The following is a 22386-nucleotide window of genomic DNA, read 5'->3' on the forward strand; positions in this document are numbered from 1 at the left end:
TCCATTTTATATATATACATTCTATATACACAAACAATGGAATATCTGTATCTATCTCACATCTTGATCCACTCATCTGGCAACAGACACTTAGGTTGTTCCCATATCTTGGCAATTGTGAGTAATGTTGCGATGAACATGAGAGTTCTTTTCATGGCACATGACTCTCTGAGATAGTAATTTCATTTCCTTTGGTTATATACCCATGAGTGGGATTGTACCACATATGGTAGTTCTATTTTTAATTTTTTGAGAAAGCATCATACAGTTTTCCATAGTGATTGTACCAATTTTACACTCCCAGCAACAGTGTGCAAAGGTTCCCTTTTTGCCTCACCCACATTTATCTCCTATTTTTTGATAATAGACATTCTAACAGGAGTGGGATTATATCTCATTGTGGTTTTAGTTTGCATTTCCCTGATGTTTAGAGATGTTGAGCATTTTTTCATATACCTGTTGGTCATTTGCATGTCTTCTTTGAAAAACTATCTATTCAGGTCCTCTGCCCATTTTTTAATCAGATTACAGCTGATGCTTGAACAACATGGGTTTGAACAGTGTATATCCACTTATACACAGATAGTTTTCAATAAATATAGTACCTATATTTCATCTTTAAATCAACTAAGTGTGAGAAAAGTTTATGTTCAGTTAGAGATCACAATATGTGGAGTCAAAAGGACTAGGGTTTGAGTCCTGATTCGATTTAAACTGTTTTCACTTCCTGCCCTTCAGTGAGTTATTTATCAGTTCCTTTGTTTAGAGGCAGAGATAGCAGCATGCAGCTTCTCAACTGTACTGGGGGTTGGCATCAGTAATCCCTGCGTTGTTCAAAGGTCAACTGTATTTTTTTTTTTTGCTATTTTGCAACTGTAGGGGTTCCATATATATTTTGGGTATTAACCCCTTATAAGATATATTGTTTACAATTGTTTTCTCCCATTTTATAGTTTACCTTTTTACTTTTTACATAGTTTACTTTTTAGCAGAAATGCTTTAGTTTGGCATAGTCACACTTATTTTTTTCACTGTAAGCAACATTGCCTATATATTTGATGTCAGATCCAAGAAATCATTGCCAAGACCAATGTCAAGGAGTTTTTTCCCATATTTCCTTAAGGAGTTAGTTCTACTACTTGAGGTCTTTCATTTAAGTCTTTGACTCATTTTGAGTTGATTTTTGTCTATGGTATAAGATAAGGATCCAATTTCATTCTTTAGCATGTGGATTTCCAGTTTTCTCAACACTATTTGTTAAAGAGAGTTGGCATCTTTGTTGGGAATTTATGTTGGGTTTATTTCCAGACTCCCTTTTCTGTTCCATTGATCTGTGTGTCTGTTTTTATGTCAAAACCATACTGTTTCGGTTACCATAACTTTGTAACATTGAAATCATGAGGTGTGATACCTTCAGCTTTGCTCTTGTTCAAGGTTGCCTTGGCTACTGGGGTTTGTTGTGATTCCATATGAATTTGAGCATTTTTTCCTATATCTCTGAAAGATGCCATCTGCATTTTGACAGGGGGATTGCACTGAATCCATAGATTGCTTTGATCCATTGGTTGTCTTCCCAATTCAGTTTTGCTACTTGTTCCTCCCTTTTCCTCTTTTCTGCTTTTCAGACCATCTGCTCTGGGCTGGCAGATCCAGGGTACTGGTTCATTTTTCAGCAGCCTTGAGGAGGGAGAGATGTTTATTCCATTTGCCCATGGGGATGCCTTTCTGTGCAGCCAGCAGGGCTCCTGGCTGCCCACAGCTTTCCAGAATTATGAGTACTTTATTAACTAGAGCCCAGGTCCAGGCCACGGTCAGCAGCATCAGTGGTTTAATAAACAATCTCCTAAGTGAATAGTAGTTCTCATTTACAGGGTGCTTTCACAAAGACTGATTTATTTTCCTTGCCTGTAGCTCAACAGGGGCTGTGACACCACTCCTTTCCAGGGAGGAGCTAAGTAAAGGCGAAACCTCCAGGGACCTTTAGTCCTCACAGCTGAGGATGCCATAGGCTTGAGGTCAGGGCTGAGAGCTTACATTATCCCCAAACACGGGGGCACCACAGCGTGAAGTGTGTTCCCACCCCTTGGGTACTGTGTCCCCTCATGGGACCATGTCAGTCCAGGAAGGACCCTCATCGTCAGGGCTCTCAGCTCTTTGGAGGCTTATGATGGGCTGTGCTCTCATATGACAGTGATATCTAATTCAAAAACTTAAAAATGAGATACAAAACTGTGAGTGTAGGGACTTCTCTGGCAGTCCAATGGTTAAGACTCTGTGCTCCCAATGCAGGGGACATGGGTTCAATCCGGAGAACTAAGATCCCACATACTGCACGGCGTGGCCTAAAAAAAAGAAAAAGAGAGAAAGAAAAAGAAAAGCCCTGTAAGTGCAGTAAGATCTCCACAATTAAAAAAAAAAAAAAAAAAAAGGCCTGGAAAAATCTGAAAGGAAATAGAAATATTAACATATTAATTCATATTTTCCCTGAGGGATGGGACTAGGGTGATTTTTATTTCCTCCTTTATATTTTTTTTCCCTAGCTCCCAAATTTTCTTTTTCATTTTTTATAATCAAGAAGAAAAATACCATATAAAGAAAAATAATGTCCCTACCAACTGTAATGCCATGTGATTTCGTAAAACAAGAAATGGGCCAATGGTGAGGATAGGGAAGGAGAAGCCTGGCCATTGATGGTGGGGAAAGAGGTGAGGCACAGTCAAGGTCGGGTTCCAGGTGAGTTCCCAGTTTTTCTTCCCCAAGAGGGGAAGTCAGATTTCTTTGAGTCACAGTGTAACAAGTTCAGTCTCCAGCCCTGCAGGCTACCTCTTAACTCTAAGAATCCACTTGTGGTGACAGACGAGGATAAATCATCAGGCTGATGACTTCACACAGGGCTCTCAGGAAGGTACAACCATGGTCACCTCCAGGCAGCGAAAGATAAACAACTCCCGGGTGTGAGGCAGAAATTCTCTATCAGTTGCTGACCCTGGGCACAGTTTCTGCTGCTAGGCATGACCCAGGAGTTGGATTGAAGCAGCTTCTCTGCTTATGCAGGGTGGAGTGGCCGTGTGAAGGGAACTTGGTGCAGAGCTGGTGGCCCCAAGGATCCGGGCATTAAAAGCAGGAGAAGTGCAGCACCGTGAACCCAGCAGTGGGTGGAGAACCTGGATGACTTCCACAGGTGTCTGGATCTCACTGCTCTTTATTTTTTTTTTAATTAATTTATGTTTTGGCCATGCAGGGCTTCCTTGATGGCTCAGTTGGTAAAGAATCTGCCTGCAATACAGGAGACCCAGGTTTAATCCCTGGGTCGGGAAGATCCCCTGGAGAAAGGAATGGCTACCCACTCCAGTATTCTTGGCAGGATAATTCCGTGGATGGCAGAGCCTGGCAGGCTACAGGCCTTGGGGTCACAGTCGGACACAACTGAGTGACTGACACTTTCACTTTGGGCTTCTCTGTGTCTCAGACGGTAAAGAATCTGTCTGCAGTGCAGGAGACCTGGGTTTGATCCCTGGGTTGGGAAGATCCCTTAGAGGAGGAGATGGCAACCCACTCCAGTATTCTTGCCTGGATCTTACTTTCCTGACTAGGGATTGAACCTGCATCAGGGAAGCATGGAGTCTTAAGCACTGGACAGCCAGGGAAATCCCCGGGTCTCACTGTTCTTGACCTGACATCACCCCAGCTTGTTCTGAGCCTCCCTGAAGGAATATTGGGGGCGTTGGAAGTGGGCAGCTCCTGCCCATGTGTTCCCAGCGAGGCAGGGCTGAGCAGGGACACCCAGAAGACACTGGGCTGTGGCTGGTATGTCTGTATCCATCCCTGGCCTCCTTCCCTCTACCTCCTGGACAAGTGGGGGAGTGACCTCTTTCCTGGCCTTGATTGGATGGTGCCGTGGTCACACCCAACATCAGCCATAGAACAATGGGCAGCACCCAGCCTGTTTATCTTGGCACTGTCACCAGCTGGCTCTCTGCGTGACCGTGAGGTCAGGGCCGGGAGAAAGGAGACGGCATGGGCTGCTTGTCTGAGCACCTGAGCATATATATCCTTCCCACCTGGAGCAAGTAGAGAAAGTTCTAGTGATGTAGACGGACTCCCGCAGCTGGTGCATCCCACTGTGGACAGCCTTTTGGAAGTGAAAGCTGGGCTCCAAACACCTGGGAAACCAAAGCATAACCCTCCCCCACCATGAGGATTAACCCTGAGACTACCAGCCAGATGTGATAGGCTTCCCTGGTGGTCATCTGCTCGTGTTGGCTCATGGTGAAGCATCTGCTTGCCATGCAGAAGACCTGGGTTCGATCCCTGAGTCGAGACGATCTCCTGGAAAAGGAAATGGCAACCCACTCCAATATTCTTGCCTGGAAAACCCCATGGACAGAGGAGTTCACGGGGTTTCAAAGAGTCGGACCCAACCGCAGGGCTAACACACAGTCCAGCCAGGTCTGAGGAAGGGACTGGCAGATATTTCTGAGAACCTTGCAGTGTTCACACCTGTTTCTTTCTCACTGTTTGGGTTCCTCTCCACCCTCGGTTGTCTGATGGGGCCCATCTCAGGGCTGGAGCAGAGGCCCCAGGGGAGGCAATGAGGATGTCTTTACCTTCTGGGGGACACTGAAGGGAGCCCAGGGATGCTGGCTCAGCCTAGGTGCTCAAGGAGGAAGGAAGTCCGAGGCTGAGCAGCCGCCTTTGCATTGTGAAAGCTGAGCTGGCGATGGTTCTGGCTGAGCTGCCGGCTACTGGACCTCCCCAGAGTGGGCCCCAGAAGCTGACATGAATCGATGGAGGCCGGCTGGAAGCCTGCAGGAAACTAGGGCAGCTCCATCCCCAGAGGTCTGGTGGGAGGCTCCAGCTGCTGGCTCTTCCACTCCTCCTTTTCTATTCCTCAGCCTCCCATCCTGGGGAGCTTCCACCCATGCCCCTCACCCCCTCCAATGCCTTATTTATTTGTTTTTCAGGCTTATAAAAGGCTTTATTGATGCATAATTCACATACTGTACAATTCCGTTTTCCCAGGTGGCACTAGTGGTAAAGAATGCACCTGCCAATGCGGGAGATGCAAGAGATGAGGTTTCGATCCCTGGGTTGGAAAGATCCCCTGGAGGAGGAAATGGCAACCCACTCCAGTATTCTTCCTGGGAGAATCCCATGGACAGAGGAGCCTGGTGAGCTACAGTCCATGGTGTCGCCAAGAGTCAGACATGACCGAGCGACCGAGCATGAACACCATACAGGTCACTCATTTGAAGTGTTCATTCATACATGTGCAGCCATGACCACTGTTGATTTGAGAACATTTTCGAGGCTTTGAGAAGAAATCCACCATCCCCGAGCTATCTTCGTCATTCATCAACAAACTGTCCAAGTGCCTCCATTGAAGGGAGTGATGCAGAGGCTTCGGCTATCTTTAAAACTAGATTGAAAGACAGACCTAGAAAGGGCAGTGCTCTGTGGCTTGAGTCTGGTAGCTTGAACAATGTGCTGTGAAAATCCCATGGTTTTGATGATTGCTTACTCTTTGTTTGATTTGGCTGGGGCCACATGCCTCTGAGGCCACGCCAGCCATTCATGAAAGGTGGTTTTCAGGTCCTTGCTGGAGCTGCCCCACTGCGTGACCTGGTTTAGAGCCGGGTGGGGGTGGCCTTGGGTGCGTTGGCCTCTGAGGCAGCAGAGGAAGCCAGAACTCACTTTTCCCTACCGCGCTCCCACAGGACATGTCCTCTGAGTGGCTCCCCCAGTCCCTTAGAACACTGTGGAACATAGCAATGCACTTTACAGTTGATTATCATTAATTAATGAACCATACAACCCTACCCCTGCAGGAACCACCCAGACATTCTACACGTCTCCCTGGTGTGGACGCATGCACCCACACACACACACACGTGCACCCACACACACAGACGTGGTGCCAAGGGCAGCACACACGTGTAAGAGCCAGCACAAGCCAGAGAGCTCCCTGGTGGGAACGGGGGCAGCTGCTGCCCGTGAAGTCTGGGCCCATCTGTTCTTCCTGTCCGTCCAGAGAGGCCTCCAGTGGGGCCTCCCTCCCCCGCAGTGTCCAGCTCAGCTAACCAGATGGAAGGTCTGATTTGCACAAAGAAGGCCTCTTTCAGAGTCCGCGCCTTTGGAAAATACCCAGAGACTGAGACGGTCTGGGGAGAGAGGTCAGGGCTGCTCGCCGTAGAGTGGGGGAGAGCTTTTCGCCGTGGGGCTGCTGGGTATGTGCTCTGCTGCTCGTCTTCCTCCCTGCCCTGGGCCTCCTGCCCTCACCCGACCCGGGCTCCTAACTGCGTGTGACCCCGTGGGAGGGCTGAGGGGTGACCCAGCAGAGGGACTGTGAGGTGGCCAGTGGGCTGGGATAGGAGGGCCAGGACGGCCTGCAGTGCCTTGAGACTGAAGGGAAGCCACCTCGCCCGCCATGACTGTGGCCCTTGGCATATCCCTGACCTTGGACATCATCCCCTGCCAAGAGCCCCTTACAGCAAGCCATGTCATCCTGTGAGCTCACTCCCTGGGGGACAGACTGATCCACCTGGTGTCCTGTTTCTTAGGCACCCCAACTATGCCCCAGCTGGCTGGCCTTTCCCTTCATCATCACCCCAGGGAACAGGCACCCAAGACTGGAGAGGCTGCAGGACCTGGGGACCTCTGGGAAGCGTGGACCTGAGAACAGGCGGGTCCCTGCTCTGCCCAGGTCGGGTGGCCAGCAAACCGCTCTTCCACTGAGCCCCTGCCCCAGGATCCAGAGCCAGACCTGGGCAGAACGGATGGCTGGTGATGGCAGAGCCTGTTACAGGGGAAGAGGGCTGACCTGGTGCCTCCCGAGGCTGGCGTGATCCTCCTCAACTCCCAGGTCTGCTCCTGAGCACTGATTATCGTCAACAGAGGGTTTTCCTTCTGACCACGGAGACTGGTTTCCTTGAGCCAGTCTGCTTTGTCACCTTGGCTTTGAGCAGTGTGTGAATGTCAGGAAGGAGGTGGCTATCACATCCTTGTTCCTCTCTTCCTGATCCTGGAGATAGTTTGGGGAGATGGCCCTGAACTCAGCCTTGGGTTCTTGGCTTCTTAAAGTGTATCAGGCTGCGATTTTGACTCTTGATTCCAGCATCTCTCTGCCAGTGATCATTGGGGTGACCTTAGACAAGTCACATTACCTCTTTGGGCTGCAGGGAGTTTGGGAGGGGTCCCAGATCAGGAGTGGCTCTTGGACAAGACTTAGGGTCTTGATTTCTTTTGGGATTAGCCATTTTCCACTGATGACATGATGGGTATGAAGTGGTACTACCTCCTGGAAAAAGAGAAAAATCTATCATACAGTACCAGCACCTGCTATGTGCCTGGCATCGTGCTAAGCACTTTCGTTGCTCTAGTTTGTTTGAGTCTCAAATTCCTTCGAGGCAGAGGATCCCCACTCCCACCCTGTAGGGGAGGAAAAGTGTCAGTCACTCAGTCAGGTCCAACTGTTTGGAACCCTATGGACTGTAGCCTGCCAGGCTCCTCTGTCCATGGAATTCTCCAGGCAAGAATACTGGAGTGAGTTTCCATTCCCTTCTCCAGGGGATCTTCCTGATCCAGGGTTCAAACCCATGTTTCCTGGATTGCAGGCATATCCTTTACCGTCTGAGCCACTGGAGGCCCAGACGTTAAATGATGTTCCTGAGGCAGGTGTGGGTGCAAAGACTATTCTTCACCATGAGGCTTGACAGCCCCTTGCAGCTTAGTCTTTGATCTTTGGAGCTGGAAGGTGTCTTAAAGACAGGCCTGCATGACTGATTCACAAGTGGGGAGCTAAGAGTGGAGGGGTAGGGTGGGGCCTGCAGTCCTAGGGTGGGGCCTGGAACTCAGGACCCTCTTGTCCCCACGAACCCTGAGGGCGCCTCCCCCCGGGAATCGTCTGGCTCCAGAGCTGAGAATGCGCCCTTTGTGGCAGCACAATCTCTGATGATCTGCTCTGAAAGCCCCGATTGTCACTGTGAGTGTGGAGCCGGGCTGCCCACACTCCCGCCCCGTCCCTTCCCGCTGTGGGGCCTTTTGTGCTCCTGGATCTCGGCACAACAGCCGGGCTGTTGATCCCGAAGGCCCAGCGTGACTGGGAGAGGGTGGCCTGCCAGCACCCTTCCCAGTGGGGATTGTCCCAGTCCGAGAGGGAGATGGGCCCTGTCGTCTAGGCCAGAGCACTGCAGCGACAGAGAGAGACCTGGAGGGAAGTCAGGACACCGGGTTTCCAGTCCTGGCTGGGCCCCTAAGCAGAGCTGACACCTGCTCGGTGACCTGGGAAGAGTCAATCTCCCTCTCTGGGCCTCTTCATCTGTAAAAGACAAGCTTATATAGGAAAGAAGAGTGGGGAGGGGGCTGGAGGGCAAAGGGAAGGTTCCAGTGCAGGCCCGTCTTTAGCAGTAGAAGGAGCACCTGGGCAGCCAAGCCCCAGCCCTGGCCCGGTTCCTTCGGAATGGTGTCCCCCAGGCAGGGCCTCACCCTCTTGGGGCCTGGGTTGTCTGATCTGTAAAGGAAGGGAGTGCGTCATTCCTGCCTCTGATGGGCACTGGGGACATGGAGAGGGTGCTTGTGCAGGGAGGTCGTGGGGGGAATGGAGGTGTTCTGCAGGTCGTGGCGGGGAGGCTACCTGGGCAGGTGGACTCTCTGGTTCAATCCTGACTTCTGGGAGATCTTGGGTTGGACCCTAGAGTTGTGTGCTCTTCCTCCTTTACAATTTCTCTGTCTACATAGACCATCGACTTCCTGAATGACAATATTCGAAGAGGAATTGAGAACTACTATGATGATCTGGACTTCAAAAACATCATGGATTTTGTTCAGAAGGAGGTAAGTCAGGTGCTTGGGCCTCCCACGTCCTTTGCTCTGCGCTTGCCGCCGCCCCCTCCCCCCCCAACTTGGGACCCTGCTCAAGAGGGTGGGGGTGAGGGGTCAGGTGGCTTACCCATCCCCACGTGGCCGGCCAAGCTGGGAGCTGAGGGTGGGCCATGGACAGCCGCCAAGGGTGCGGATGCCAGGGCATGCCTGGCCCAGAATATGCTTGCCCTGCCTATTCCTTTCCAGTTACACAAACCCTCCCCTTCTGAAAAAAAAAAAGAACAAGGTCAGAGGGAGCTACAAACCATGTGGCAGAGTCTCAGGGTGCCCCTCTTCAGTGGGCAAAGAATCTTCTTCGAGGTGGGAGCAACCTCCAAGCCACCCAGTTCAAAGTTCCCTCTGCTGAGACCCTTCAGGGACAGGGAGCTCACCCCCTTGCCAAATCAAGGACAGCCCTGATGGGGAGAGAGCTCTTCCCCAGTTCCATTTCCCCCTGCACCGGGGAACAGAGCAGTCTTCTCCTTTTCTCCGACGGCACTTCTTTGAATGTGATGATTGTCATCCCTCCTTCCCACGGTCCACCCAAGTCTGCGGGTGTAACAGAAATAGCAGTGCCTGCTGCTGCCCTCGGGGGCTTCTACACACCCATCTCACTTAGTCCTGAGCCTCAGGTTCCACTCCTGCCCCAGCGGGATACTGATGGTCCCTTCTGCTTAGTGTCACTGTGAGACTTGCCTCAATTTATTTCAGAGGTGGTTAGAGCAGGGCCAGGCATGTGGTGAGACTCAGTCAGCGTCAGCTGGGGTGATCATTGTCTGTCTGTCCTAGGTGAGGATGAGTGGAGTTTTAGAGCTGAGGGCCTCCTCAGCCCTGGCAGCGCCTCTTGGGACATGACCTTGGGGGCGTCAGCTGACCTGATCCCCGTGATAGCCCTCAGTGGGGGACCAACATCTCCCTGCGCCCGGGGCCATCCGTAGTGGCCACTCCCTTGGCTCAGGCCTTCTCTGTAGTCATAACAGGTGCAGCCTCTGGGAGGCCGTTCTCTGCCAGGGATGCGCCTGCCAGCTCTGGCCATCGGGTGGGGCGAGATGTTTTTATTGGAACCAACCTTCGGCTGGCTTGTGAATCTCATTTCTCCCAGGGTGGAATGGCGGGATGACTCATGCTCACTGGGCACCTGCTTGGGGCCAGGTCCTGCGCGGAGTGCTTCCCGCTTGGCTTATCTTTGTCCTTCTCAGCTCAGCTGTGCAAGGCTGGCATTGCTCTTCCTGCTTTATAGTTGAGCCTCTGAGGCCCAGAGAGGCTGATTGACTTGCCCAGAGTCACACAGCATGGAGTGGTGGTATGAGGATTTGAACGCTGGCCTGTCGGATGGCAAAGTAAATGCTCTTTGCATTGCACCCCACAGAGGCACTTCCTGGTCCCCTAGACTGATAGCCTGAAAGGCTCTAGGGAGACTCTGGAAGGGCATCTACTTTGTTTCTACTAGAACCTCTGACCATATCACTCCCCTGGTTAAACCCTCCAGTAACTTCCTGTCACTAAGGATACTATCCCTGTTCCCTGCTTATTCTGGCTGAAAAGCTTTCATGGTCCTACCTCAACCCGTCTGCTCTTGCTCATTCTGCTCCAGGTACGCCTGCTGCTGAAATATCGATACAATTAACTCATCTCCGTGTGGGGTCTTGGCGTGTCTTGACTGGTTTTTTCCTGTTGTTCATATTTCCGATTAAATGAGATCTCCTCAGGCCTTTACCAACCTCCTGCCTCCTTCCCCCACTTGCCGTATCCCTGGTACCCAGCTCTACCTCACGCCCTTTTCTCGTGATGCTTCCTCTTCATCTCCCTCAGGGCTGGGGCGCTCTCCCTCCACTTTGGTTTTGGGGCACACAGACCAATGCCCAGCACACAGCAGAGCCCAGGGGAGTAACTGCTTCCCCCGGGCACTGGCATCTGTACGGGGGGCCATGCAGGGCGGAGCTCGGCCAAGGGGAAAATGACTCCAGCTGTGCCATCATTTCAGTCCTGAGCCCTGGCCAGGATGTGTGTGTGTGTGCCCCTTTGCTAAGGGTGGGACAGGCAGAGCTGGCTGGTGAGGAGGTCAGCGTGGTTCAGGGGCCCCTGGATTGAGGGGCTCCCCTAGAATCCTAGTCTCTGGGGCTTTAAAGGCCAGGTCCTGGGGTGGGAGCACCTGCACTGGGGATGTGAAGATGGAGTCCGGTTGGCAAGGACCACCCACTATCCCACCAAAAGGCTACCCAGCCTTGGCTTGCAATCCTCCCCAGTGATGGGGTGCTCACTACCTCCTGGGCCACTCTTCTGCTTTTGTTGAGCTCTGACCTGTAACGATGCCTCACATACTCCCCATAATGCTCCCTACCTGGGTGATCCGCATCATAAATCATGTCATCCCCTGGCTGGGCCCCTCTTTGCTGTCTGCCCCGGGGGCCTTGGTGGTGACGGCAGCTCTCTTCCCCACTTGCTTCCTCCCTCAGTTTAAGTGCTGTGGCGGGGAAGACTACCGAGATTGGAGCAAAAACCAGTACCACGACTGCAGTGCCCCTGGACCCCTGGCCTGTGGGGTGCCCTACACCTGCTGCTTCAGAAACACGGTACCCACTGCTCCTGGGGCCTCCTGGCTGGTCAAACGCTTCTCTCACCTTTCAGGACAGGGGTGCTGGGGCTGGGTAGAGGGGTAGGCAGGAGGTGGTGGTCCTTGCCGAGGCTTCCTGAGCCTCAAGGGCTACTGAATGGGGTGAATCTGGGGGTAGAGGATGGGAAGACTTGTCTTATTAGTAACGGTTGTTGATACCTATTGAGCACTTACCACGTGGTGGCCTGTTCTAGGTTCTTTAGTTGTTTCAACTCATTAAGTCCTTTCAACAACCCTGTGAGGTAGGTATGGTTATTTTACCCACTATACAGATGAGAAAACTGAGGCACCAAAAGGTGAGGTTCTTGACTCAAGGTTGATAGAGCTAGGATGAAATTCAGGCAGTTGTTGTCAGAGCCGAGCCCTGGACTACTGTGCACGCCAGGCGAAGAGTGGGAGAGAGTCCAGGCTGGGGGGCTGAGCAGGGTGGCCGGCTTGGCAGCCATAGCTGGGGACCAGGGCAGTGCCTGCACTTTGAACGTTGCTGGTGGACTTTGGGCTTGATGTCCTGGTGACCATCAGCAATGAGGCGCTTGGAAGTGGCCTGGTGATGTAAATGCCAGCCTCTGCCTCTCCCCGGAGGGGTCCTCTGAGCTCTGTTACCCGCTTGGCCACTTGGGAGGCTGCCCTGAGCCGTCACTGCTAATAAATGAGAGGCTTGGTCAATCCTCTGTTTGACTAATGTGTCCAAAAGCTGCCTGGTTTCTGGCTTGGAATGAGGCGGGGAGTTTTGCAATTACTCATGCCTTGAAGAGTCATGGAAAATTTCTCTTCTGACGTCTCCACCACTCTGTGCCCACTGTTGGATTCTGTAAACTGAGCAGCTGCTGGTGGGGGGTGGGGGCCTCACCCATGACTCAGGGATCCAGTGCCAAGTGCATGAGCCCTAAAAAGGCTGGGCCAGGAGGGCAGGTTTGTTTGGAAGTTGGAGCTGCCATTTTAGGGTAGCTCTTTGTGCAGGGGGAGTGCTGAGGAGGAGCCCAGGGTTTTCAGAGAGGCCTGAGGAGGGGGACAGGGGTGACCCTGAACTTCGTCATCCAAGGCAGTGGCACCTGAAATGTCCAAGTTGCGATGTGAAAGCCCAATGTGCATTCGTTCATTCATTCATTCATTCAACAGGTATTTACTGAGGACCAGCCAGATGCAGTTCTATATTCTAAGGATACAGGAAACACACAGAGAACTCTCTGCCCACATGGAGCTGACATTCTTTCTAGTGGAGAAAACTAATAAGCAAGATAAATAAGTAAAAGAGATAATATTCTAAGAGATGATAAATTCTAAGGAGAAAAATAAAGCAGGGGCATGGAGGGTTGCATTTTAGATACTGAGAAGGTTGGTTCTCAGTAAAACCCTGAAAGAAGTGAGGGAGTAAGCCATGCTATCTGGGGATGGGAATTCCTGGCAGAGAGAAGAGCAAGTGCAAAGGCCCTGAGGTGGGACCTGCCCTTGTGAATTTAAGAAACAGCACAGAGACCAGCTCCAGTGTGGCTGGAGCAGAGTGAGCTTGGGGGAAGATAGTTGTAGATGAAGTCAGAGGTCATGGGTACCCTTTGGTTCCCTTGAGTGACAAGAAGTCAAGTGACAGGGCTTTAGTGGATGAGTAGCAGATCTTCCTTAGGCTTCACCAGCACCACCCTGTCTGCTGTGGTGGCAGAGGTGACATGGGCAGTCTGGTTAGGGGCTAGTGCAGTGATCCCAGTGTCTCAGCCAAGGCTGTCTGGAAAGTGGGCTCTGAGATGCTGTTAGTGAGCAGGAGGCTTAGTAGGAGGTGTGCTCAGAATTGACACCTGTAAGGGAGGGGATAGAAGCTGGGCTGGGCAGAGGGAGAGGTTGAGCAATGATGCAGTCTCAGTGGGGTCCTCAGCCGAATTCATGGGCATGTCCTGGGATGATCCTGCAGAGTTGTCCCATATTGGGGTGAGATGGGCAGACCTTCATACCTCCACATTCAGCAGGCATTACATGAGTTTAGTGTTTCACCCAGGAAGGGACTTGCTGACTTGTTTAGCAGAAAAACAGAATCAATAGGATGTGTGTGTGTGTGTAAAGAGATTTATTATAAGAAATTGATTCACAGAATTATGGAGACAGGCAAGTCCCAAGATCTGCAGAGTTAGTCAACAAGCAAGAGCCCCAGGAAAGCCAATGGTTTACTTCCAGCCTGAGTCCACAGGCCTAAGAACCAGGAGAGCTGATGATGTAGTTCCTGTTTGAGGCTGGCAGCCTCAGGGCCCAGGAAGAGCTCATGTTTCAGTTCATGTTTGAAATCAGACAGGAAGAATTTTTCCTTACTTGGGGGAAGAGTAGCCTTTTTGTTCTATTAAGGCCTTCAACTGATTGGATGAGGCCCACCCACATTAGGGAGGGCAATCTGCTTTACTTGGCCTACTGATTTTAATGTTAATTTCATTTTTAAAAATGCCCAGAATAATGTTTGCCTACATATCTACGTCAGTTCCCCTCCACCTCTGGGGCATAGAGAATAGTTTTTTGGCTCCAGGTGTAAGGGAGGCCTCTGCCATAGCATGTCTGTTCCCCAAGGGCAGGAGCTGTGGTTCTGCCTCCAGGTCTGGAAGCAGCACAATGAAGAGTAAAGTTATTCTTGTCACCTTTTATGTATTATACAGTTTACTTATTTATTACGTTCATTGCCTATCTCCCTTCCTAGAATAAAAGTTTCATGAAGGCAAGGATCTTATTTTGTTCTTTTGTATTCCCAACACCTAGAACAGAGAATGGTACATAACTGATGCTCAATATCTGTTCAGTAATGATTGAATGAGTGAACAAATAAGGCAGGAAGCACCTGATCCCATCGTGCCCTCATACATCTACTACCCAGGCTGGACCTTCTCCCCTGGGGTCATGTTCATGGCCTGGAGGGGCCACTGATGCTGACTGATGTGAGGTGGATCCTGGGTGTTTTGGAGTCTGAGGGTTCCTGGGGGACAGCCTAGACTGAAGGAGGTTATTTTGCCCACACATCAAACCTTAACATTAGACTGATCTAGATGATGTCTGAGGTTCAACCCATGCTTTTAGAAAGAGTAACAGCCCTCCTTGCCTTCCAGGGTCTGGGTTCAAGGTCAGTCCAGCCAGTGTGCCCTGCCCTTGGACAATCATTTTATGTATATATCTCACTTTATATTCAAAACATCCCCATGGGGTACATTCAGAGATTATGACTGCTTTATTGAAGAGTCCAGGGAACCCATTCGTTCATTCATTCAACAAATCCTTATTGAGTGCCTCCATGTGCCTGCCCCTCAGCACCACACCTCAGGTTGGTCACAGAGCTCCGAGGTGGCAGAGCAGGGCCTGGACCGGGCGACGTGATGCCAGAGCCCACACCGGCCACCCTGCGCTCCTCCATCCCTGCTGGCTCCTGTGGCACTCTGATCCCACAGTAGCTGTCACTTAGATGTGGACGGGTAGGACACTGAGCTCTCTCTCACCTTCTGGAAAGCAGAGGAGACTCCACAAGGGCTCAGGCTGTGATGAGAAGGGCCCCTGCCAGCCCTGTGACCTAGGTTAGCTGGGAAGAGATTTGATGAGCCCAGGGCCAACCACAACTTCCACTGTGCCTAGATTAGTCAGCAGCTGGAAGCTCCTGAAGGCAGCTCTCTTCCCGGGCAGGAGGTTGAGCAGCCCTACTGGTGAGTGGCAGTCTGCAGGGGCCAGGAAGTGTGGTCAGAGGCCTGGCCTTGCCCTCAGGTAAACCCCAGCTAGCCAGGGGCCTGGCTGTGGTCTGGGATTTTCTTTCACAAGAGCCAACAGACTGGGAGCAGCCCAGTCCTGACCTCAGCACATGACCATCTCAGCAAAGTGAGGCTCTGGCAATGCAACAGAAGAGTCTGGGGCTGTGCCCTTTCCTCTGGGCTCCTAGGCTGCCACTGGTGGAGCAGTGGGTCTCCCACCCAAGAGCCACAGAACTGGTCTTCCCACCTTTTTTCCCTGGGCATTTCTTGGATCCAGAAGAAGATGCAGACTTGAACCAGGCAGCTGGGATGGGAATCTCAGCTCCATTCATACTGGATAGTGCAACTCTCTATGCCTCAGTTTTTTCATCTGTAAAATGGGGGCGTGGGGGGGTTGCTAAATAAGTGTCTTCTGCAGTAATCACCATGTAAGTGTTAGCTAATACACATTTCTGTTTCAGACAGAAGTTGTCAACACCATGTGTGGCTACAAAACTATCGACAAAGAGGTAATATCTTTGAAATCTCTTTTCCCCAGAAAGGCTGCTCTTCCTGTTCCATCCCCACGGTGATCAGAGGGGCTTCCAGGGGTGAGGCTCCTGGCTGTTGAGATCTCCCAACATTCCTGGCTGTGAACAGGAGCCAGGGACTGCCCACATTTTTTGCCCCTATCTAGACACAGAAGGCAGCCCACTCCAGTACTCTTGCCTGGGAAATCCCATGGATGGAGGAGCCTGGTGGGCTGCAGTCCATGGAGTCGCTAAGAGTCGGGCATGACTGAGCGACTTCACTTTCACTTTTCACTTTCATGCATTGGAGAAGGAAATGGCAACCCACTCCAGTGTTCTTGCCTGGAGAATCCCACACACTAGGACGGGGGAGCCTAGTGGGCTGCCATCTATGGGGCCGCACAGAGTCGGACACGACTGAAGTGACTTAGCAGCAGCAGACACAGAAAGACTTGGGGAGCCAGGAATCCCCCCAGGTTGGGAAAAGCGGGCCAGAGTTGATTGAGCAGCTAATGTGTGAGGCCACCATGCCCTTGTCAGCGCCCCCGTGTGTCCCCATGCCCAGCTGTGTTCACCAGCCTGCCTCTGCCCTTGGAGCTGCCAATTTTCAGATACACACTGGCTCCCTCAGCCTGGGACACAGAAGTCCCTGGCGGAAGACAGTCTTTGGCTGGTACCTCCTGGGTCAGCTTCCTGGGCATTTCTCCTGGACTTGGAGAGAAGATGGGGTTGTGCTGAGAAGGGAGCTAAAAATAATGAGGACTTGAGATGGCCTCTGACCATTGGTTCTCAAAGTGAGGTTCCCAGACCAGCAGCAACAGCAGCCCCAAGGAGCTTGTTAAAAACATGCACTCTTGGGGTGGGGCCAGTGGGTGACTCTGGCAAATATCTGAGATGCTGAACCACAGACCAGCAGTGGTTCTCCAAACATGGGACCCAACGGCTAGTTTTTATAATAAACACTTGGTAATGCCCTATTTGGGCTTCCCAGGTGGCACTAGTGATAAATAACTCGCCTGCCAATTCAGGAGATGTAAGAGATGCGAGTTCGATCCCTGAGTCAGGAGATCCTCTGGAGGAGGGCATGGCAACCCACTCCAGTATTCTTGCCTGGAGAATCCCATGGACAGAGGAGCCTGGTGAGCTACAGTCCATGGGATCACAGAGTCAGGCACCACTGAGGTGACTTAGCATACACAATGCCCTATTGTTATTTGTTGTTCCAAAATGACACTCACAGATAATATAACCTACCTACCTATACACTTAATTCCAAAACAAGTGGCATAATGATTTGAGATAAGTGAAAGTGTAAGTCACTCAGACTTTTCCGACTCTTTGTGACCCCATGCACTATACAGTCCATGAAATTATCTGGGCCAGAATACGGAAGTGGGTAGCCTTTCCATTCTCCAGGGGATCTTCCCAACCCAGGGATCGAACCCAGGTCTCCCGCATTGCAGGCAGATTCTTTACTGGCTGAGCCACAAGGGAAGCCCATGAATACTGGAGTGGGCAGCCTATCCCTTCTCCAGTGTATCTTCCCAACCCAGGAATGGAACTGGGGTCTCCTGCACTGCAGGTGGATTCTTTACCAACTGAGCTATGAGGGAAGCCCCTGATTTGAGATAAAGGGAGAAATAAGATAAAATGATTTATAACCATATACTGTATTTCAACATGTACACGCTTAGGTCCTAGATAGAAACAGCAGAAAACAACAAAGTTGATCAGGTATTTGCACTGCCAGGGGCTTCTGTTACCTAGGAGGGGTGTTGTGTGGGCAACTTGCATAGCATGGGCATATTTTTTGCCATGGACATGGTTTTAAAATGGTGAACAATTCTTGATAAAGTTCCGAACAAAATCAAATATAATTATTCCTTAGTTTACCTATTTCTGTAGAATTCAATGTATAGTAAAGCCAAGCAGAGAACACTGGTTTTTATGTCCCTGGAGTTAGGCTTTGGGCTCAGATAATTATGGATGAGCTATCACCCATCCAGATGCCTGGGGGACATCTAAGAGGCAGGTAGTCTGGGTGGCTGTCCCTCGAGAAGGAGTGCCCTGAGCTCTGGAGTCCTTCAGCTCCCCCCCATCTCTGTGAGAAGCGTAAGGGCCACCACAGTGGCAGCAGGCTCTCTAGGGAACAGTACTGCCTGTTGAAAGGCTTCCCTGGTAGCTCAGCTGGTAAAGAATTAGCCCACAATACGGGAGACCTGGGTTCGAGCCCTGGGTTGGGAAGATCCCTTGGAAAAGGGGACGGCTACCCACTCCAGTGTTGTGGCCTGGAGAACCCCATGGACAGGAGCTTGGCAGTCCAGGGGGTCGCAAAGAGTCGGACACGACTGAGCGACTTTCACTTTCTGTTGAGACGCTGTGGTTTAGAGTCAACTTCTCAGGTTGCATATGAGAAACTGAGGCCCGGAGAGGCTGAGGGATTCGCCTGGGCCTGGGATGAGTGGCAAGAGTTGGGACTGGGGCTGCCAGGCCAGGTGCTCAGCCAGGCTCCTCCCTGCAGCGCCTGAGCGTGCATAACATCATCTATGTGCGGGGCTGCACCAACGCCGTGCTCATCTGGTTCACGGACAACTACACCATCATGGCGGGCCTCCTGCTGGGCATCCTGCTCCCCCAGGTGGGCTGGTCCCCCCTCCACCGGGGAGGGGAGCAGGGGTGGGCTGGGCAGGCTGTGGGCCGGGATGGTGCGTGGCTTGGCGATTACAGAGTGCGGAGCAGGGACAAAACTAGGGTGAAGAGGGCTTGGGTACGCTGGGCTCAGACGGCGAGGGCCGGGGGGCTGGAAAGAGGGCGAATGGCCTAGACAGTGAGTGACACCCACCCCGCGCCTTCTCCTCAGTTCCTGGGAGTACTGCTGACATTCCTGTACATCACCCGGGTGGAGGACATCATCACGGAGCACTCTGTCACCGACGGGCTCCTGGGGCCCGGCGTCAAGCCCGGCGTGGAGGCGGCAGGCACGGGGTGCTGCATGTGTTACCCCATTTAGGGCCGCGGCCTGGGCATTGGCTCCAGAAGGACTGCGACAGGACAGCTCTGCTGAGGCCGCGTCGGGGGGCGGGCGGGGGGCCAGACAGGCCTGTGGCTCCTTCTCCATTCTCAGCACTGACCAAAGCCCCGGCTGTGTCTGCTCAGGGCTCCCAGACTGCTGCGTGTCGGGAGGCAGAGCCACTCCCCAGCTGCGGGACTCTGCCTGCCCACCCTGCTGGGCGTGGGGAACCGGGCGCCCCTTCTCCAGGCTCTGGCCGCTGGGAAGGGGGAGCTCAGTGCTGGGCTTCAGGCCCACTTCATTTCTGGTAGTGCCTTGGCCTTGGGGTTTGGGCCCTTGAAGGCAGTTTTGTACTGACTTGTAACCGGGGAGCGAGGAGAAACACGTGCCCAGTGGTGAAGGAGGGGAGGGGTGCAATCCCCGGGCCCCTGTCCTTCAGCCTCACCCCTGAGGCCTAGGTGGGCCTGTTTCTCAGCCTCCCAGGTGCCTTGAGCCCTCCCCAGGGCTGCTGCTTTGCTGACCTGTTTTTTTACATGATTTTTGTAACATTCATTTTGTACACAGTTAATAGGACTTTCCGACTAATCAAAGCTGGATGTTCCCCACCCCCTTACAGTCTTCCCTCTCCAAGCCAGTTCATTAATCAGACAATAAAGATGTGATTTTTTTTTTTTTCTTCTGGTTTTTCATTTGTGCTGTTTGGGTCAAGGGTGGGTGAAGAAAACCTCAGGTTGGGCTTGGAAGTCCCTCATTGGTGCAAAGATTGAAGGGGGGCCATCCTGGGGCCAAGATTTGGGACAGTAGGAGACACTGAGGCTGGGAGGAGGGAGGATCACCCAGGCCCTCTGCTCCCTGCTTGGAAACAGTTCCCCCATCCTTTGGTGTTGCTGCTTCAGGAAATGGCTTTTCCCAGCTGTGCTTGTGGGCAGGGCATGGAGCCTCTCCTGCCTGTCATTCCTGCTAAGAATTCACTGTGGGACCTCAGGGAAAGAGGCACTGATGACAACCTGTTTTACAGACTGGGAAACTGAGGCCAGGCCACAGTGGCATGAGTCTCCACTTCCAGGAAGTGGAACAGATTGGAACTAGGAAAGTCAGGAGTCCAGGAGGGAGCAGTGCCCACAAATCCGCCTGTGGCCACTGGGCTATGGAACTAAAATTATTCTCCTGCTGTAAACAGCCCATTGTTCCCAGGGCCAGGGGTGGGGCTGGACATTGCGCATCATTAGCGAATGGTGGTGGGTGCTGGTCGCCCCCTGCTGGAGACGGCAGGACCTTCATGGATCCGTCCGCCCAAGCCTTCCTGCCCCAAGACCTGGGTTCTAGATTTCCTCTGAGGTTCTTAGTAGCCAGAGCAATAGAAATAAACAGCATGAGCCCCAAACCTGAAGAAATCAGTTTAAGAGTGTTAAGGGACCTGCCCATCACACCCAGCACTTACATAGTGGCCATATGTACAAGCCTGCATTGTCTGACATGCGGGAAAGGGCAGAAGAGGGCTGTTTTTTAAAAAGGATAGAATAATAACAAGCACATCAGTGGGCACACTCTGTCTCAGAAACTTGTCTAAACACAGACATCAACTCCTTTCACCGTTACAGCTATATGTGGTAATTCTTGTTATCTGCATTTTATTGATGGAGAAACTGAGGCATGTTGTGGTTAAGTAACTTGCCCAAGGCACACGCTGGTAAGTGTCACAGCTGTGATGTAAGCCTGGGTGGAATCTCCCTTGCACTCAGCCGCCCTGTCCCACTGCCTGCATTGCCTCGTGTGGACACGTGGTACCAGGCATGAGAAACCAGTGACAGTTGCTACTACAGCTGTCTCCAGGGGGTGGTGATTGCAGACACTGCTGCAGTCTCTGCCTGGTCCCCATTTTGACCAGTGCACACAAGACCAGGCCAAACTGTGGTTGGAGGCCTCATGGCTGTTCTCCGAGCATTCTCTTTGTGCTCAGAGGGGGTGGCAGCTGCCTCAGGGACAGCAAGATGGCAGAGGCACTGAGGAGGCTGGGACAGCACAGAATCTGCTTATCCAAAGTCTCGTTAACCCTGGTACTTGTAAAACTTCTGGTTACCTCATCCTCCCTCTTTTCACCACTGCTCACCATCACCCCCAGCTCCCACTGTTGCTTCTGTGGATCAGGGATCACAGATTGGTGCCCACAGGTGGCTGAGCTGCTGTGGACACTTAGCTCTTCTTTTTCTTCCAAACCTCAGCCACTCACATCTCCAGAAAGCAGACAGAAGCCGCAGAGAAGACTTTTTCAGTCCTGTGGTTGGGGTGCCCCTGATTTGCATCCTTCATGCTTCCAAAGCAGTAACATCATCCTGACCTCTCATCACACAAGAATTGAAGAATGACCTTCAGAATGAGTCCTTTTCCTTCACCATGGCACACAGACAAAATGACAATCTTAATGCAGCCTGCAATATCCGTGAAGCTGGGGGAGATTTATAGGCTTTGATTTTTGACTTTGTTGTTGTAATATATTTATAAGAAAAAACAATAAAATGCATTAAGGAAGATTTGGTTTGTATAAAAATTGCAAATACAATATTCTCCAAACTTATTTTTAACAGTGTATTGAGGTATATTCAACCTAAAATAAACCACACATGTTTCAAGTGACAAGTATATCACTAATGAAACCATCACCACAATCAAGATAATGAACAAACCTATCATGCTGAAAAATCTCCTCTTGCCCTTGGTGATGCTTTCCTTATAGCCCTCCTTACCACCTCCTGTCCCATCTCCAGGCGACTTTGCATCAACTCTCTGTCTTTATAAACTATTTTATATTTTCAAAAATTTTATATAATGGATTCATACAGCACAGACTCTTCTTTTTGTCTGCTTTTATTTTTGCTCAGCATAATTATTTTGAGTTTTATCCATTTTGTGGCATAAATCGGTAGTCCATTCCTTTATATTGCTGAGTAGTATCTCTTTGTGTGGATATGCCATAGCTTATCCATTCATCTACTGATGGACATTGGTATTGTTTCCAGTTTTTGTCTGTTGTTAATACAAATAAAAGCTGCTATAGCCATTCATGTACCTGTCTTCATATACATATATATTTTCATTTCCCTTGGGTAAATATCTCAGAGGGGAATAGCTAGATCATATGGTAAGTGTATGTGTAGGTTTATAGGAAACTGCCAAAATATTGTCCAAAGTGATTGCTTGATTTTATATCCCCACCACAGTGTAGAGTCACAGTTCCTCTACCTCCTTGCCAGTATTTGGTATGGCCAGTCTTTTAAATTTTGGTCATTCTCATGGATGTGCGATGGTAAATCATCGTGGGCTTATTTTGCATTTCCTTTTCTGTCTGTATGTGTATAAACTGAAGCACAGTTGGTTTACAATATTGTGTTAGTTTCAGGCATACAGCACAGTTACACATATATATCTGATAATATAGTACAATATAAATATATTGTTTTTCAGATCCTTTCCCCTTACAGTTTATTACAAAAATTATTGGGTAGAGTTTCCTGTGCTATACAATAGGTCCTTGTTGATTAAATGTTTTATATATAATAGTGTGTGTATGTTAATCCCAACCTCCTAATTTATCCTTTCTTCCCCCACCCCCCATCTTTGAGAAAATGACTCCTTCTTTGGGTGACTTCCCTCCATGCAGTGTCAGTTAAGTAACAACTGCCTCTTTTTCATGTT

The 22386-nt window shown here is 50.9% G+C and overlaps 1 protein-coding gene across 1 annotated transcript in view; it reads left to right on the forward strand.

Moving 5' to 3' along the window:
- Positions 1-19367, forward strand: part of TSPAN15 (tetraspanin 15) — a 52536-nt gene extending 33169 nt beyond the window's left edge. Inside the window, exons 4-8 of the mRNA XM_061161701.1 lie at positions 8737-8832; positions 11316-11432; positions 15636-15683; positions 18205-18321; positions 18544-19367. Coding sequence (XP_061017684.1) covers positions 8737-8832; positions 11316-11432; positions 15636-15683; positions 18205-18321; positions 18544-18693 — 528 coding nt within the window. The 3' untranslated portion in view covers positions 18694-19367. The remainder of the gene's footprint in view (positions 1-8736; positions 8833-11315; positions 11433-15635; positions 15684-18204; positions 18322-18543) is intronic.
- Positions 19368-22386: the final 3019 nt, after the last annotated feature.

Source organism: Dama dama, chromosome 15, assembly GCF_033118175.1.
Source record: "Dama dama isolate Ldn47 chromosome 15, ASM3311817v1, whole genome shotgun sequence".
In the NCBI taxonomy this organism is placed as follows: Eukaryota; Metazoa; Chordata; class Mammalia; order Artiodactyla; family Cervidae; genus Dama; species Dama dama.